Source organism: Neofelis nebulosa, chromosome 15 (assembly GCF_028018385.1).
Source record: "Neofelis nebulosa isolate mNeoNeb1 chromosome 15, mNeoNeb1.pri, whole genome shotgun sequence".
NCBI classification, from domain to species: Eukaryota; Metazoa; Chordata; class Mammalia; order Carnivora; family Felidae; genus Neofelis; species Neofelis nebulosa.
The window spans coordinates 29,010,643-29,030,737 of record NC_080796.1 but is presented as its reverse complement, the minus strand read 5'-3'; the positions used below and the strand labels follow the sequence as shown (position 1 = coordinate 29,030,737).

General features: G+C 36.0%; 1 protein-coding gene across 2 annotated transcripts in view; it reads left to right on the top strand.

The window, feature by feature from the left end:
- Positions 1-20,095, top strand: part of HMCN1 (hemicentin 1) — a 481,286-nt gene that overhangs the window by 160,192 nt on the left and 300,999 nt on the right. For both annotated transcript variants that reach the window (XM_058700608.1, XM_058700606.1), the window contains exons 5-6: positions 15,341-15,512; positions 17,552-17,658. In XM_058700608.1, coding sequence (XP_058556591.1) covers positions 15,341-15,512; positions 17,552-17,658 — 279 coding nt within the window. The remainder of the gene's footprint in view (positions 1-15,340; positions 15,513-17,551; positions 17,659-20,095) is intronic.

Sequence of the window (20,095 nt, the reverse complement as noted above, 5' to 3'; positions counted from 1 at the left end):
TCTTTGCCTTTTTTTGGAATCTTATATCTTATCCTTACTGACAATGTGTTACATACAATAAAATGTAAATATTTACAGGATATGGAAAAAATTTAATGAAGTAAAATTTGTGAAGTTCTTAGTACAAGGCTTAGCATGTAAGTGCTTCTTAAATGGCATCCATCATTAGATAGATAGATAGATAGATAGATAGATAATGGTAGCCATCAAAACAATTATACAGTTATAATTTGAAGCCCAGAATAAGTCTGCTTCTAGAAGCCAATAGAGAAATCACGTGGTCATTAAGTGTCCTCGTAAATATATGATTGATGTACATTTGGCAAATGTATGTCTGCCCCAAAGAAATAAGTTCCCTACCCTAATTTTATTCAATCTCAGCTGAAATTAGGTTCCTGAACCAGATCTTAGACCCTAGTAAATTCTTCTTGGGAATGAATTCTGTATTTTGAGGGTCTTTTGAAAGAAATCTTGCTAATTTTCATTAGGTGTTTGTTGTAAGGAACCAATAGGATTTTTACATGTCAAGTAGAAACCAGACAATCTTGTGTTTTAGCTTCTTCCAGTAAAATGGGATTGGGGGTAGATCAGGGCACATAAGTGCATACTATTCTTAATTGTTATGAATTAAGGTGTTCTCTAGAACTTGGAGGCATCTCAGCTCATAGTCTCTTCTTCTCTTAGTTATTTAATGACTATTAAAAAAAAACACTTGAAAAGAGCCTGTAGCCCATTTATGAAATGCAGAATTTCTTTGCAGTGTGAATTATTTCATTCTCTAATTTATCTTTTTTAAGTAAGATGTTCACATACTTCAAAATATTTGTTTGTTTAGTAATGCAAAAGACTGTTCTACAGAAGAGACCGTACCTCTCTGGAGTTTTTTTTAAGTTTATTTATTTATTTTGAGAGAGCACCAGTTGGAGAGGGGCAGAGAGAGAGAAGGAGAGAGAGAATCCCAAGTAGGCACCGCACTGCCAGTGCAGAGCCCAATGCGGGACTCAAACTCACAAACCATGAGGTCATGGCCTGAACTGAAGTCAGACACTTAACCAACTGGGCCACCCAGGCACCTCTGTAAAGTTGTTTCAAAAAACCCTTCTCTAAGCTGCCAGAACTGATACATGAATTCAGCAAAGTTTCAGGATACAAAATCATTGTACAGAAATCGGTTGCATTTGTATACACCAATAATGAAGCAACAGAAAGAGAAATGAAGACACTGATCCCATTTACAATTGCACCAAGAACCATAAAATACCTAGGAATAAATTTAACCAAAGATATAAAAGATCTGTGTGCTGAAAACTGTAGAAAACTTATGAAGGAAATTGAAGAAGACACAAAGAAATGGAAATAATTCCATGCTCATGGATTGGAAAAATAAATATTGTTAAAATGTCAGTACTATCCAAAGCAATCTATATATTCAGTGCAATCCCAATCAAAATTTTACCAGCATTCTTCTCAAAGCTAGAACAAAACAATTCTAAAATTTGTATGGAACCATAAAAGACCCCAAATAGCCAAAGTATTCTTGAAAAAGAAAACCAAAGCAGGAGGCATCACAATCCCAGACTTTAGCCTCTACTACAAAGCTGTAATCATCAAGACAGTATGGTATTGGCACAAAAACAGACACATAGACCACTGGAATAGAATAGAGAACCCAGAATTGGACCCACAAATGTATGACCAACTAATCTGACAAAGCAGGAAAGAATATCCAATGGAAAAAAGACAGTCTCTTTAGCAAATGGTGCTGGGAGAACTGGACAGCACCATGCAAAAGAATGAAACTAGACCACTTTCTTACACCATACACACACACACACACACAAAACTCAAAATGGATAAAGGACCTAAATGTGAGACAGGAAACCATCAAAACTCCAGAGGAGAAAATGGAAAAACCTCTTTGACCTCAGCTGCAGCAATTTCTTGCTCAACATGCCTCCAAAGGCAAGGGAAATAAAAGCAAAAATGAACGATTGGAACCTCATCAAGATAAAAAGCTTCTGCACTGCAAAGGAAACAGTCCACAACTAAAAGGCAACTGGCAGAATGGGAAAAGATATTTTCAAAGGACATATCGGATAAAGGGTTAGTATCCAAAATCTATAAAGAAATTACCAAACTCAACACATGAAAAACAAATAATCCAGTGAAGAAATGGGCCGAAGATATGAATAGACGCTTTTCCAAAGAAGACATCCAGATGGTGAACAGACACATGAAAAGATGCTCAACATCACTCATCATCAGGGAAATACAAATCAAAACCACATTGTGGGGTGTCTGGGTGGTTCGGTCAGTTAAGTGTCCAACTTCAACTTAGGTCATGATCTCAGAGTTCATGGGTTCAAGCCCCATGTCAGGCTCTGTGCTGACAGCTCAGAGCCTGGAGCCTACTTCAGATTCTGTCTCCTTCTCTCTCTGCCTCTCCCTTGCTTGCGCTCTCTCTCTCAAAAATAAATATTAAAAAAAATTTTTTTAAACCACATTGAAATACCACCTCACACTGGTCAGAGTAACTAAAATTAACAATTCAGGAAGCAACAGATGTTGGTGAGGATGTAGAGAACTGTTGGTGGGAATGAAAACTGATGCAGCCACTCTGGAAAACAATATGGAGGTTCCTAAAAAAATTAAAAATAGAACTACTCTATGACTTAGCAATAACACTATTAGGAATTTATCCAGAGGATAAATTTGGGAGTGATGATGTGTTTCATTTTTTTCCCTCCACTAAATACCTGTCTATTTTAGACTGGCAAAAATGGAAAAAATCTCAGTGAAGTCAATTCTCTCATTAAAACTCTTCCTAGTGCTGATTCATAGGGGCACATGTACCCCAATGTTTATAGCAGCGCTTTCACCAATAGTCAAATAATGGAAAGAGTCTAAATGTCCATCAACTGATGCATGGATAAAGAAGATGTGGTTTATATACACAATGGAATACTACTTGGCAATGAGAAAGAATAAAATCCTGCCATTTGCAGCAACATAAATGGAACTGGAGGATATTATGCTAAGTGAAATAAGTCAGCCAGAGAAAGACAGATATCATATGTTTTCACTCATATGTGGGACTTGAGAAACTTTACAGAAAACCATGGGGGAAGGGAAGGGGAAAAAAATAGTTACCAACAGAGAAGGAGGGAGGTAAACAATAAGAGACTCTTAAATACAGAGAACAAACTGAGGGTTAATGGGGGCGGCAGGGGAGAGGGGAAAACGGGTGATGGGTTTTGAGGAGGGCACTTGTTGGGATGAGCACTGGGTGTTGTACGTAAGCGATGAATCATGGGAATGTACCCCAAACAAGAGCACATGGATACACTGTATGTTAGCTGACTTGACAATAAATTATATTAAAACAAAACAAAACAACCTTCTCTTATCTCGCTTTGAAAATCTGGCTGAACTATGAATCCTCCTTTCGTGTATTGTTTCCACATACTTATATAACTCTGCATATCTATTCAGCTAAAAGGCTAACTTTAGGGGTGCCTCGGTGGTGCCCAGGTAATGATCTTGCAGTTTGTGAGTTCAAGCCCCAGGGTGGGCTCTGTGCTGACAGCTGGGAGCCTGGGGCCTGCTTCAGATTCTGTGTCTCCTTCTATCTCTGCCCCTCCCCCACTCACACTCCATCTCTCTCTCTCTCTCTCTCTCTCAAAAATAAAAATAAACATTAAAAAAAACTAAAAACCTAACTTTAATAGTACTTAAGTATTTCTATAACTAGGGGTGTTTTTGTTACCCATAAAGAGCCTGCAGTAAGTTTGGACTTTTTCCTGCTTTGGTATAGCCAGGAGTGAGACCACGACTAGTTTATGTATAGGCATGCATGCAGTTATGCGTGTATGTACAGATACACATATCATGTGTATACATGAAGACGCTTACTTATGTTCTTGTGTGTTTTTACAATTTCATTTCCTTTAATAACTAGGAAGTGTTTTAATGAGAGAATTTACTTCACTGAGATTTTTTCCATTCTAAAATAGACAGGTATTTAGTAGAGGGGGAAAAAATGAAGCACGTCAACACTCCTAAAAACCTAAGCAAGCATAAAAGGATTCAAATGGGAAACATAAATGAAAAAAATCAAGCTTTTATTTTTTTCTCAGCCTTATTGGGGTATAATTGAGAAATAAAACTGTAAGATATTTAAAGTATACGTTGTGATATGATATACTTAAACATTGTGAAAAGATTCCTCCCATTTAATATCACATCCATCACCTCACATATTTATTGTTTTAAAAATTGTTATTTGGTGAGAAAATTTAAGTCCTACTCTTTAATGAATTTCATTAATTTAATACAGTGTGATCAGCATGGTATCACTCATATGTGGAATCTAAAGAATATGTCAAACTCAGAAATAGAGAGTAGAAGAGTGGGGGAAATAGGGAGAGGTTGGTAAATGGATACAAACTTTCAGCTGTAAGATGAGTAAGGTCTGTGGATCTTATGTATGAAAGTCAGTCTTTCATATTTTTATTATTTTAAAGTGTATTTTCTGGCAAACCAAATTTCCTCAGTCATTTGTAACACATCGAAGTTGTGACACATAAGAATTTTATGAATATACATTAATGAAATATACTTGGACACTTTAAAGTAGCCAGCAGGAATGATTTTACCCTTCAAAAATGTTGAACGTGTGCTTTTATTTTTTCGGCTGTTGCACATTAGAGAATTCCCATCATGTTAAACGTGTGGTACACATATTTTACACACATTTTAGGAGCTCACAGAATTGAAGGTTGAGGGTACTTTTGTCATCAGTCCTCTGTAGTCTCCCCATTGAACCCAAATTTCCTAGTGCTGTCCCCATTTCTAACCCTTCCCCCAGCCCATGTTCTCCGAATGACTTGGGTAAAATGTTCGCTCCACCAGAAAGCCTTTAAAAAAATAACCTATAACACAAATTATTTCTTATTTTGCATACCCTTAACACAAGCATTGCACAGACTTGTACAATGAATCACAAACCACACTTGTTTTTAACACTCACTGTTGGAAAAGCTCCGCGTACAGTTTTCCAAATCAGGCAGGTATTAGATACACAAAACGTAATACAAATGGATACTATTAGCAGAAGACCTTCTCAAGAGATCTCAAAGTGTGACATTTCTGTGGTGGATTTGCTAAAATTTGCTAACTGTGAAGTTGGGTTTGTCAGCACTCTGTGAATGGGCCCATCCTCAGGAAGAGACTGTCATTAACCAAACTCATAGCAGTGTTGTATAAAATCAGAATGCCAACTCATTCATTTGTGGTGAGAAATCTAACTGCCATAAGTCTAGAACACTTGTATTGACATGGTTAGTGCATTCGCTCCCTGCAGGCACATATACAGGGTGGGCAGATTGTCATCTGAAGGTTTCCTGGAATGAGAACAAGGGAAAACTTGTTCCAAGGCTCCATTTCAAGCCATTATGTGTGAGCATCTAAGCTTCTTGTCACAGGATGATATATTTCTTCCTTTGTGTAAGTTCTTAGAGGGGAGGAGCTGCAAGGGAAACTTCATGACTTTAAATTCCATGATATCTCCTGTCTGGATCTCTCAACTGAACTGGTCCAGTCCCATATATCTGAACATCTCCTTTGTACTTCTACTTGGATGTCTAATAAATAGATATCTTAAATTCAGAATGCCCAAGCTGAGAGCCTCCCTCTCATTCTCATGCGTCCACCCCTTTAAATCAACCCCTCCCACAGTCTTCTCAATCTCAGTTAATGGCAACAGAGGTCAGAGGTTTCATCTTCAGACCGACCCCCCACCCCCACCCCCCCCGCCCACATCCAGTCTTCGGGAAACCTTGTCAAGCCTGACTTCAGCAAACTTCCAGAACTGGTCACTTCTCTTTGCCCCACTGCCACAGGCCTTTTCTGGGTCACCCTGGGTCATCTCCCACCCAGATTATTGCAACAGCTTCATATCTGATCTCCTTGGCCCTGGCACCCCCCTAGAGTCTAATTTCAACACAGAAGCTGGAGCGATCTTTTTACCACATGTCCTAACATGGAACTCCTGAGCTATCAAGGCTTAACTCCCATCTGTCCAAACACAGGAATACATAGGATCACAGTACTATCTACTTACTCTTGAAATGAAAATGAGCAGTGTAGTTTGCATGACTACATATCTGATGTACGTGGGAGCTCTCTGAATTAGTGTCTGTGTAGAATACAACATTTCTTAAAGGGAAAGTAATGAAAATGTGCTAACTTGAAGCTTACATGTTTTATTAATATTCCACAATAAGAGCAATTGTTTAGATTTCAGAACAACAAAGATGTTTTTTTTCAAGGAGGAATCTCTGACATTGTTTAGCATTACTATCACATGGAGATATTAAAAAACAGACCAACTTTTAGTAAGTTTTATTATTATTATTTTTTATTTTCCCACAGACAGTGTACCTTTTTATTGCCTGCATCCAGGGTGGATGGCCGACATTGCCAGCACTTTAGTATTCTCTTGGCTTGGGCTTTATCCTGGATATGACTGGGAATCATTAAAATTTTTTGAGTAGAAAAGTGCATCACAGTTTAGGATTATACACTGAACATTTGTATTCTTCTTTTTAATGTTGGTTTTTATTGTTGAGACACAAAGTGGAGTGGGTTGGGGAGGGGCAGAGAGAGGGGGAGACACAGAATCTAAAGCAGGCTCTGAGCTGTCAGCACAGAGCCCGACATGGGGCTGGAACCCACAAACCATGAGATCATGACCTGAGCTGAAGTCAGAGAGGCTTAACTGACTGAGCCCCCCAGGTGCCCCTGAGCATTTGTATTCTTATCTTGCTTATTTATTACTTGAAAGTAAGAGCTAGTTAACTTGTTTTTAATGTCTACCCCATTTCTCCATCTAGATTGTCATATTATAAGGCAGGAAATATATTTGTATTTCTTTGGTATTCTTTATAATATCCTATATTATCCTTTATATTCAGTAGATGCCCAGTTACTACTTGGTGACTTCCAAGAATATTCTGTATTATGGGCTGTATGGTGGAATGCAGAGCAGAAATGAATTTGAACCTGGGGGGAAAGGCTCTCCTGGTTATCCAGAGGGTCAGAGTGAAGGCTCCCTCTGCTATTATGTAAGGTTTACCACAAAAAGATGGTCTTGGACATGTAGCAAGTCTTTCTCACATCAAATACAATCTAGATTTAAAGGCTTTAATATTTTTATACAATTTAATTCTTGATAATTTTTTGCCCAATAGTGATAAAAATATGTAGCTAATCAGATCATTGTTTTGCATGCCACTTCTCATTAAAAACCCTTGCACTGGTTTTTGTTCTTCGCTAGCTTTATTTCTGATTTATTCTTGAAAACTGCCATTTTTCTTTATGATACTTCAGAAAATGTGCAAGGTTACTGGGATCAAAAGGCCAGCCCTGCTTCTTTCTAGTTGTATGACTTACAAACTTTGCAATCTAGGCCTCAGTTTTGGTTTTGTTTTTGTTTCTTCATCCATAAGATGGCGATAATCGTACTGTATCAAAGAATTGTTGCAGAGTGTTGTAAAGCTTCTAACGGTACCTAGCATGTAACAGCACTATAAAAGTACGTACCATTATTAGGATTAATATTACACAAATCTTTTTCAGAACCGGTTCTGATTATTAGATGGGTGCATTCAAACCTAACTCTGCCTTTTCCATTGCTCTTGCTTTATTGAGTTCATTTTCTGACATTCTTCCATTACTGAACTTGAAAATCTGCACCCAGGGCTACTGTGAGGCATACATTTTGGCATTAAAAAAAAAAAAAAATTACTGACTTAACTTTAGAGATTTCTCCATTGCATTTTGAAACCCTAAGCTAACCAAATAAAGAAATAAAAACTAAACAGAGCCTGGTGCTCACATTTGAGACCACAAATGCAAGTTTTGGGGCACCTGAGTGGCTCAGTCAGTTAAGCGTCTGACTTCGGCTCAGGTCATGATCTTTCAGTCCGTGAGTTCGAGCCCCGCATCATGCTCTGTGTTGACAGCTCAGAGCCTGGAGACCACTTCAGATTCTGTGTCTCCCTCTCTGTCTGTCCCTCCCCTGCTCATGCTCGCTCTCTCTCTCTCTCTTTCTCTCAAAAATAAATAAAGACTAAAAAAAATTTAAAGACCACATATGCAAGTTTGTACACTCTTCAGCTCCATATTGAAAATTCGGTGCTGAGAGAGGGCTTGTCACAAATGAATACAGAGCCCAAATGCTACCTTTTCACATACTCTTAACTCTAAGGCTAAGGATCTGGCATACAGTTTCTCCTTTACTCTCTACCTCCCTCTTTCCCCCTTTTCCTTTTCCTTGCAAATATTTATTGGGAATTTACTAGATCCTATGCACTATATTAGCTTCAAGAAACATAGTAGTGAATATGTCTCTGTGCTCTCTGTCATGGGACCCAGAGTTTAGTAGGGAAGACAAATGATAAACAACAACAAAAATACAACTATATGCACAATTTAATTAAAATTGTGTATAATACCATATTTCTGTTCTTCCAATGAATGGAGAAAAGATGTTCTGGGGATGTTCTTTGGATGTAATTAATTGCATTAAAAATGTCCTTCAAATTGCATCAAAAAGAATAAAATACCTAGGAATAAATTTAACTGTGGAGGTGAAAGACCTGTACACTAAAAACTATAAGACTTTGATGAAATTACAAAGAAATGGAAAGCTACTCCCTGCTTGTAGATTGGAATAATTAATATTGTTAAAATGTCCATACTTCCCAAAGCAATCTGCAGATTCAAAACATGCCTGTCAGAGTTCCAATGGTATTTTTCACAGAAATAGAATAAACAGTCCTAAGATTTGTATAGAACTACAAAAGACCCCAAATAGCCAAAGTAAACTTGAGAAAAGAAGAACAAAGCTGAAGACCTCACACTTCCTGGTTTCAAACTATTATTACAAAGCTATAATAATCAAAGCATATGGTATCGGCACAAAACAGACACTTAGATCAATGGAACAGAATAGAGAGCCCAGAAATAAACCCATATATGTATATAGTCCATTAATTTACAGCAAAGGAGCCAAGAATATACAATACAGAAAAGACAAACTTTTTGATAATGATGTTAAGAAAACTGAACAGTCAGATGTAAAAGAATGAAACTAGACCACTATCTGAACACCATACACAAAAACTAACTCAAAATGCGGTAAAAACTTAGATATGCAACCTGAAACCATAAGACTCCTAGAAGAAAACATTGGCAGTAAGCTCCTTGACACTGACCTTGGTGATGATTTTTTGGATTTGCCACCAAAAACCAAGGCAACAAAAGCAAAAAATAAACTGCTGGGACTACATCAAACTAAAAAGCTTCTGCACAGCAAAGGAAACCATAAGCAAAATGAAAAGGCAGTCTATGGAATGGGAGTGGATAGTTGCAAAGCATATATCTGATAAGGGGCTAATATCCAAAATATATAAATAATTCATGCAATTCAATTTCGGAAAACCAAACAACTTATCAAAAATGGGCACAGGATCTAAATAGACATTTTTCAGAGAAGACATACAGATTATCATCAGGTACATACAAAGATGCTCAACATCACTAATCATCAGGAAAATGCAAATCAAAACTACTATGAGATACTACCTCACACCTGTTACAATGGCTGTTTCCAAAATGACAAATAATAATTGTTGGCGAAGATATGGAGAAAAAGGAATCCTTGTGCACTATTGGGGGGGGGGGAATGTAAATTGTTGCAGCCACAATGGAAAAACAGTATGGAGGTTCCTCAAAAAAGGAAAAATAGAACTATTATCCATCGATTTCATTTCTGAGTTTTTATCCAAAGAAAATGAAAACAATAACTTGAAAAGATATATGCACTCCCATGTTCATTGCAGTATTATATGCAGTAGCCAAGACATGGAAGCAACCTGAGTTTTTACTGACAGATGAATGAATAAAGAAGATGTGGTATATATGCACACAGGAGTATTATTCAGCCATAAAAAGAAGGAAATCTTGCCATTTGTGACAACATGGATGGACCTTGGGGGCTCAATTTTATTATGCTAAGTGGAATAAGTCAGACGGAAAAAGACAAATAGTGCACGATCTCACTTGTGTGAGGAGCCTAAAACAAAAACAAAACCCAAACCAAAACTGAGTTCATAGATAACGGAGAACAGACTGGTGGTTGTCAGATGTGGAGAGTGGTAGAGGAATTAGAGAAATGGGTGAAGGGGATCAAAAGGTACAGTCTTTTAGTTATAGAATAAGTCAGTCTTGGGGATGTGATGTACCACATGGTAGCTATAGTTAATAATACTGTAGTGTATGTTTGAGAGTTGCTAAGATAGTAAATCTTAAAAGTTCTCATCATAAGAGAAAAAAATTGTAACTATGTATGATGATGGATATTAACCAGACTTATTGTGATTATTTTGCCATGTATACAAATAATGAATAAAACTCATATAACCTTATATGTCAATTATATCTCAGTGCAGGGGAAAAAAAAAAGATGTCCTTCCAAGCAGCTAAACAAAGCTCTTCTTCGTGTTTTGTTCTTGAAGGGTATTAAAAAAATGATTTTGCTTCCATTTCTGCTTAGCACTATTATATTTCATAATGTGTAACAATGTATCCTGATTTTGTGCTTTGAAATAATACTTGCATCTCATTCCCATGTAAAATAGACATATGACCTTAATTTTATTTTGTTATGTTTTAAAATTTACATCCAAGTTAGGTAGCATATAGTGCAACAATGATTTCAGGAGTAGATTCCTTAATGTCCCTTACCCATTTAGCCCATCCCCCTCCCACAACCCCTCCAGCAACCCTCTGCTTCTTTATATTTAAGAGTCTCTTATGTTTTGTCCCCCTCCATGTTTTTATATTATTTTTGCTTCTCTTCCCTTATGTTCATCTGTTTTGTGTCTTAAATTCCTCATATGAGTGAAGTCATATGATATTTGTCCTCTTTGACTGATTTCGCTTAGCGTAATACCCTCTAGTTCCATCCATGTAGTTGCAAATGGCATGGATTCTTTCTGAGTGCCGAGTAATACTCCATTGTATATATATACCACATCTTCTTTATCCACTCATCCGTCGATGGACATTTGGGCTCTTTCCATACTTTGGCTGTTGTTGATAGTGCTGCTATAAACATTGGGGTGCATGTGTCCCTTCTAAACAGCATCCCTGTACCCTTGGATAAATACCTAGTAGCGCAATTCCTGGGTTGTAGGGTAGTGCTATATTTTAATTTTTTGAGGAACCTCCACACTGTTTTCCAGAGTGGTTGCACCAGCTTGCATTCCCACCAGCAATGCAAAAGAGATCCACTTTTTCCACATCCTTCCCAACATCTGTTGTTGCCTGAGTTGTTAATATAAGCCATTCTGACAGGTATGAGGTGGTATCTCATTGTGGTTTTGATGTGTATTTCCCTGATGATGAGTGATGTTGAGCATTTTTTCATGTGTCGGCCATCTGGATGTCTTCTTTGGAGAAGTGTCTATTCATGTCTTTTTCCCATTTCTTCACTGGATTATTTGTTTTTGGGTGTTGAGTTTGATAAGTTATTTATAGATTTTGGATTCTAACCCTTTATCTGATATGTATATGACCTTTTAAATATTGATCATTACATATGATATAAAATATATAAACTAAGAAAGTATCTTCAAGAACTTAGGAGTCTTATATAAAACAATTATTGAGCTAGAATAAGTCTAGTTAGGTATTTAAGAGGTACAAGAACTCTTTGAAATATCAGTTTCCTATCTGTAAAATAAAGGAGCTGCATTAGATGCTCTCAAAGCCCCTTGGAGGTATAAACTGATACGAATTATTAGAGAAACATTTTTAATTAAATTTTTAATGTATAATTAATGGTTACCTAGTGGTTTGAAACAGTTTTTACATTAGTAAAAATGTACCAATCCAAAGATTCTCAGATTATTGTAATTCTGTTCCATTTGTCATTAAACAGAAGATGATTTCCAATCTCATGAGAACATTTCTCATGGTTAGACAACTAAAGATTTCTTTCTTATATGTAGTAACATAGGAGGCCAGAAATCTCACTGATGGTAATTCTGTAGCCTGCAGTGATCTTCATTAATGCATGCACTGGTAAAATCTATATTTTTTAACAAAATGGATTGCATCTGTTTTGATTTGATTTTTTTATAAGTGGATAAAAAAGTGACTTTTCAGAAGTCTAAACTGTATCTTTCACAAGTAATATTATGATACATAGTAATCCTTTGTGAAAGCTTCATAAATGTTGATTTGCAAACAGTATTGAGTAAACTCAAAAGCTCTCATATTCCATACCATTTGAACACACTTGCCTTATGAAAATGCAACTAAAGTAGAAACTCTTCCATTTTTATAAGAATGCCTAGGACTTAGTGATTTCTCTGCATACGTAATAGACAATGAATAGATTCCCAGTGATATATCATAACCTCTGCATTGGGTTTGAAGGAAAGATATATTTGAGGAGCCATCCAGAGATATATATTCATTTAAAGAGGGATGTATAAAAAATTTCTCTTCCATTTCTGTTGCATTTCATTGTTAAACTTGAGGTGGGATGCACTTCTTGTTTACTAATTCTTTTTCTTCTTTTCGACTAATCATTTACAGCCACATTATGTGTCTTACCATTAAAACAAATGTTCTCATTTATCTAGTTCTCTTGTTCTTTGCCTTCTTGCATCTCCTCACTGGACATTATCCTCAAAGTTATTTGTTATCAGTCACATTTCTCATTTGCTTTCTCAGACAGTAAGCCAGTATTTCCATTTCCTTCAGTTAGACAGCCATATTCTATGTATAAGAAATAAAGATGTCAACAGTCGGATTATTAAAATGTGTTTTACTTAGTCCAATAGTAGTTACAACCAGTCTGATTTCTATAGCCATATGGACAGATTTATTGAGCAGATGATACATACATTTCTATTCAAGCGTGATCACTGAGAAAACCCATTTTTCAAATATGGCATCTGCTTCTTTAGACAATTGTTTTGATATATACTTCATTTTGTATATAAAATCCAGGTGCCTTCTAAGGTTAAAACTTGAGGAAATATGTAATTTCCTTTTAGGGTTAATTAACTATAATGGATTTGGTCTTTCTGTTCAATTTGTCTATGACACCACTATAAGGTTTGTGGGTTTTGTTTTTGTTTTTTTTTTGTAAAATAACGTTTGTACTGTATTAGTCCTCTGCTTAAAGCCTTTCACGTAATTTTCCAGTGAGATATTTAGGATAAAATCCAAATGTCACAGCCTGACTGGGTGATCATACATAGTTTGCCCCTGATGCTTCTGCCCTCATCTTCTACGTCCCCTTCTTCTGAACACTTCACCGTAGCAACATGGTTTCACTCATGTTCCCAACATATCTGGAGTACTTCTGTCTTCAAGTGTTTTCTCAGGTCCTCTCTTCTTCCTGGAATGACGTCGCCCCCTCTTTTCTCATTGACAGAAATACTGTCTGACTTTCATGAATGAATTTTTTCACTTGGCGCATGAAGCCACTGGTGAAATATTCATTGAGGGGAAAGAAGGGAATTGAGATATAGCGGCAAGGAAACCTTTGTCTATTATGTGGCAACTATTATGATGGGCACTTTACATACATTACTTCAGCAAGGGCTCTCTGTTTCATAAATCACCATAACGGTTTTTATTTCAGAAGAAGTCATTATTATCCTCATTATGACCAACTTCATGGACATTAGTGCATATCCCGCCTCTGTCGTGTGTACGGCATGCCATGTGGTTTCCGGTGTACAAAGATGAAAGAAATGTGGGCTGTTCTTGACCCTGGAGAAAAGACAGGAAGATTCATTAAAACTAAATAATGTATAAAGCGTGCGAAAAATTTAGTAAACACTAGTTCAGAGAGGAAGAGTGGTTGCTAAATATTGACTAAAATACTTAGTACCTGGAAGAGTAGCTTGAACCATAAACGTGTGTTTTATAGATGAACATAATTGCCTAACCATTGTTACTTATGTGATGTGTTAGCTACTTTCCTCATCCTTGTGGACAAAAATCAAGGGGTAGTTTTTATAGAGAATGAAGTTATTACACAGTACTTGTTGTCGGATTGATTTGTGACTGCCACTATTGTAATTAAAAAGAAGGTTTTATTTTGGGATGAGCACTGGGTGTTGTATGGAAACCAATTTGACAATAAATTTCATAATAAATAAAATAAAATAAAATAAAATAAAATAAAATAAAATAAAATAAAATAAAAAGAAAGTTTTATTTATTTCAAACATTTAGGCTGTAGCTTCATATTCAGCTCTGTGTTTAGTCTTTTACGCGTAATTACAAGGAATATTATTCATGATAGGATATAATCTTGAAAGACATATGAACCAGAGGAAGATCAGAGGTAGATTAAAGATTATCATGATTTAGAATCAATTGTAGTAAGTTCAAATAAGCAGTTCCTACCCAGACATGCACTATTTGTTTAATGAGAACTTGTATTTGCTGTTGCAGAACACTTCTGAGAACTGGAAGTCTTTCTTGTTTACAGCGAAGCATTAACACCTTTTTATAACCTAATTTCTTAATATTTTCCCCAAGACAGTGTTTGCAAAATACACTACTTTCATTCATTCTAACCTGAAATATTTTTCTATTTTTCAAAAAATACAGTGGTTAGTTTCTTCCATTATTTTTGGTACTTTCTTATTTTATCATAAAAAATGAATATTTTGCTGGCATTGCAATTATTTTGCAACATTTGATATACTGCAATATATATTACGATATTCTATATATAATTACCATATACTATATTCCAACAATTCATAGACCCAACATATTGAAATTGGATTAAATGATTTGCTAGTTATCTTTTAAAAATTGTATCTTAAAAGAAATCCAGAAAGAGAGAATGGAGGGAAATGGGATCTCACAATATTGGCAATCCCATGTTTTTTATAGGTTCTTTTTTATTTCTCTTGAAAAATATAAAGCTGTCCGTAATGTCTCTGCCTATTTCACTTTACTGGCTTTCAGACATCATAATCTCATTTTTAATATATTATTCCAAATAGAAAACTTGAAATCTGAGCATGGATTACACTAGTTACTTTATTCTGAAGCTACTACAATAACTGGATGTAGGAAAAGGTTTCTCTTCACCGTGATGGAACTAAACCCCATACTAGTACAGGAAGTGCCAATTCATGTGATTAACCAAAGAAAAATACTGTATCTGAAGTCATGGATGTATAATACTGTAAATGTTTCTGACATCACTCACGCTTCTTCTTTTCTTTTATAGGTGCTAAAATGGGTAGAGGAAGCAGTGCAGTCCTCTAAAGTTCACCTGTTATCAACAGATCATTTGGAACAAGCTGTAAACACTTGGAAAATTCCTTTTGATCCCAGCCTAAAAGAGGTTACTGTGTCTCTGAGTGGCCCTTCTCCAGGGATTGAAATTCGCAATCCTTTAGGTGAGATATATCATACATCATATCATAAAATACGAAAACCATGAAAGGTAAAAGTTTTTTGCACACTTATTTATGTCAAGTTAATGCTAACTTTACGAATAAATTCAGTGAATTCAAAAATGACTAGGAAGGATTTTTTTAAAAATAAAATTTTTCAGGGGCGCCTGGGTGGCTCAGTCGGTTAAGCGTCCGACTTCGGCTCAGGTCACGATCTCGCGGTATGTGAGTTCGAGCCCCGCGTCGGGCTCTGTGCTGACAGCTCAGAGCCTGGAGCCTGTTTCAGATTCTGTGTCTCCCTCTCTATCTGCCCCTCCCCCGTTCATGCTCTGTCTCTCTCTGTCTCAAAAATAAATAAACGTTAAAAAAAAAAAAATTGTTAAAAATAAAATTTTTTAGTCGTAAGTATTGTTGAATTAACATGAGATTCAAAAAACTGAAACTCCTAATAATTTATATAGATCAGATTTGGTAACTTAATTGTAGCTAAACTACTCAAAAGAAAAAAAATATTGAAATTGAGCCTGAAATTATATTTTCCTAATTTATGTATGAGGAAATATTTCATGTAACATATTCTATAAAATTTCATATTTTGTGTTATTTTTAATGAATCACATGAAAAACCTCCCTTTAAAACTAACTGCCTATTTTTTTTTTTTTTACCATATTGTCTTCTTGATAGGGTTGACTTTTACAGGAGAGAGTTAAAAACCACATTCTTATTCTTAATAGAATAATGTTTTAATTTACTTTGCTTCCTCAGTTATATGTCATAACCCTAGGAATTGACCTGCTTCCTTGGCTAATTGAATATTCTAATAAGACTTACATTGAAAAGGAATCTAGTAAAGATAGAAACCTCATTTTCCCTATTATTTGCATTTAGAATTTATTTATTTATTTATTTGTTTGATTATTTATTTACCTACCTATTGATGTTTGTAACATATTATCATTTCCATTGTGGCTTTAGTGTGCTGCTTTTCTTAAACCTATTTGTGAGTATTTGTAAATGGAAAGAGAGTAACTAGCTTATTCAATTTAAGTCTTAAGAAATAACTAATGCCTAAAAGAAAACAGCATAGGAAATTGTCCCCAAAGACCACATTCATGCTACCAATCAAAGTGGAGATTTACCAAACAAATAAGACCTATTTTTCAAGACTCCTATGGGTTTAGCTGAATACATGAATTTGTCTGTTGAGGTAGCATTCCATTCTAACCTTCCATGCTCCCCAGGAAAGATTTGTAGTTTTCACTACCTGGATAATTAAAAATATGTTATTCACTGTATTATGTTTCTACTACTTTAAAAAGCCATCGACATTGATATTTTTAAAGTTGTTTACAATAATTGTAAAACTTCTGATGCAAACATAGATTCTTATAATTGATTTGTTTATATAACTGCAGAAGGAGTCTATAGGAGAGCCACGAGTGAATAACTAAACTATGGCTTAATTCCTAATTTGCTTTTCTTCTTCTCTATGTCCCAACTATTAGATACTTTAGGTAAATCTCAGGTCATAGGAGATAGTATCATGCTACTTTATTTCACTGCCTCCTTTAAATGTGACAATAAAAGCTTTCTCCTGTGCTTCATGGAATACAGGTTAATGTTTTGGGCTTCGTGCACAAATATGCCCAAGGCTCTCATGTTAGTAATACCTTGAGTGATCTCCAAAAAGACATTTATTCTGGTTTACTGTTCTTGCCGTCTGTTAAATCTAAATGTCTCTAGTGACTGCACGTAACTTCTCAGTAGCCATAATAATTGTTACCTAGGCTGGCTTTGGAAATATGATTGCAGTCTGCCAGTTGTTATTTTTGTTTTAAGACCAAATCCTCATAGCAAATGGGAATCTGATACTTCAGTTTCAATGTCCAGAAACCATAAAATTAAACATATTTTAGAAATAAATAATGTTTTGAGCTATAGGCACACATGTCCATCAGGTAATTTGTACTGGAAATGTATACAGCTAGTACACATAGCTGAAGGAAAGCTTATGCTTGTTACCTTTATGTCTGTCTTTCAGGGAAGCTGATAAAAAAAGGATTTGGCCTGAATGAGCTATTAAATATCCATAACTCTGCCAAGGTGGTGAATGTTAAAGAGCCAGAGGCTGGAATGTGGACAGTGAAGGTATGGTTATTTTACAAAGTCTGTTTATTTTGTTTTGATGTTGGCATGTTTTATAAAGTATATACAATATTTATATCTTCTCTTGCAATCACAGAGAATGCTTTTACTAAAAAGCAGTATACATAATGCATTTGTAAAGGTGTCTTGATCACGTGAATTTGGTAGTGTTAAGTTTTGATGACCATGAACAGCATTGATATCACCACAGAATACACTTAAATTCTCAGATAGTTTCCCAATAATCAAACCTGTAGATTGACTTTTTTATGCACCTCCTTTTTCCAAAACAATCAGAGATGGAGCTAGTCGAGAATAATGGTTAGGGACGTAGGCTCTAGTACGGGGATGCCTGGGTGGGAATCTCAATGCTGCTACTTAAAAGCTTTATTTCCTTGGGACTGTAGAGTTCTCTGTGCCTTGCTCTCCTCCTCCTAATGTCGGAATAAAAAAATAATACTCTTTTACTTCATAAAATTGTGCTGAGAATAAAATTAATATGATACAAATGAAATACCTAGCATAGTTCCTGTTACAAAGTAAGCACTCAGGGTCTGTTGGCTCTTGTTATTTGGATAGATCTACATTCATTGTTTACTTGAACCCAATATGGTGTTTGGATCCTAGAATTACACGAAGTAGTATATATTCACTCTAAGCATTGTATTATGGTAATATGGAGGAGAGAACATACACCCCAAATTCAGAATACCATAAATTGAAATCCAGTTCTGCAGTAGATTATGTGTGTGACTCATTGTCGTGGATATTCTGAGGGACTTGCCCTTGTTTCTCAGGCTTTTCAATGTGCTCTGGCCTAATTCCAACTCCAGTATCTGCATTTCTGTGCCTAAGAGGTTTTTTTTTTTCCAGAACAGAAGAAGGCTGTTCTGCCAGAGAATTAAACCCCTCAGGAGCAGCTTTCAGTCTCTGCCAGGAATAAACTCCAGTTGTCCACATGGGAGCAGGACTGAAAGCATGCCCTTTTGGGGCTACATTCCTTTTCCTGTATCACTTCCCTCTTCCTATGAGCATCCTTTGTACCTCCCAAATAAACAGCTTGCTCTAGAATCCTTCTGGGATAACTCAAATTGAAGATACCCCTTGCATCATTTACTCTTGCTATCTCAGCTTCCCTACATTAAAAAAAAAAAAAAAAAAAAAAAAAAAAAAAAGATTCATGGGCTCATGATTGAAATGTTGGAGCTGCTGTGAATGTGCATGGAAGTGTTCATAACCCAGGCATCTGAGGTGCCATTTCTTGCATGCCAGTTTTTGTTTTTGTTTGCTTTTTCCTTTTTAAAAGAATACCTATATTAACTTTCCCAGCTTAAAAAAATGAAAGCTTCCATTGTAACTTCATTCAAGCCCTAGAATATTCTCAGAACTCTCAGCCTTATAGGGAAAGTAGAAACGGTCATATAGATTTTTTTGGGGGGGTGGGGGGGGAGGTGGATAATATGGGATAAGGGTTTGGGTGAAAAGGCAGTGTGAAATGTAATGGCCCCATCTGCCTGTTTTATTCACCTCCTTCCATGCGCTTACTAGGTGCTCAGTATTTACTGAGGGCATTCAGTTGTAACGATGCAATGTTTTACTGCTATATTTTAAACAAGTGTAGCCAAATTGGATGGTATAGTTAGTATTTTAACCAACTCCCCCAGTGTATGACTAGTGTTGAGTCTGACCTTCTGTGACCACAGTAAGTATAGGAGGTTTAGAGTCTTTTTTTTTCCCTCAAATACTTTAAGTGTGACCTAAACCAACAATGTCTTGACTAGCAAGTTCAGTGAGGCAATTTCTTCTTGCTTTCTGAATAAGCATCAAGTTACTGATTGTGAAATATGTACAAGTGATGACATTTCTTTTGTATTATTGGCAACTTATTGCAAAGTATATGAACCTCTTTTGCAGGTGATTTGGATTGCTACCCGTAGTATTTCCTCTAGTAAAACTCTTGCCCAGAAGAAGAGAAATATTGCATGGCTGTTGCTTTATCTTGTGCCTAACACATCTACCCATTCAGTCATCCATCCAATAAACATTTATGGAGTTTTGCCCTTGGCCATGTTCCCTGATACTTAATGGGCACTAAGCACATTTTAATTGATAATTAGAACAGAAAAGCACTGAGGATTACTTTGTGAGTGAGGAGGGAGACGATAAGGGGATGAGGTGAAGGGGACTCTGTTTAGACAAGTCTGTAAGTTCAGACTCTTAAGGAAGCAATGAAAAGACACAGTAAATAGATAAGAGTTCTCACAAAAAAACCTCTGGTTCTGATGTCACACCATTTATAGAGTACAATTAGTGGTAGCTAAACAAAGGATATACATTACAATGCAATCTGAAGATAATAAACTTATTTTGCTCCTATATGAAATACCAAAATAATATATCGGGTTGATGCAAAGGAAATTGAGCTGAACCTAGAGACATA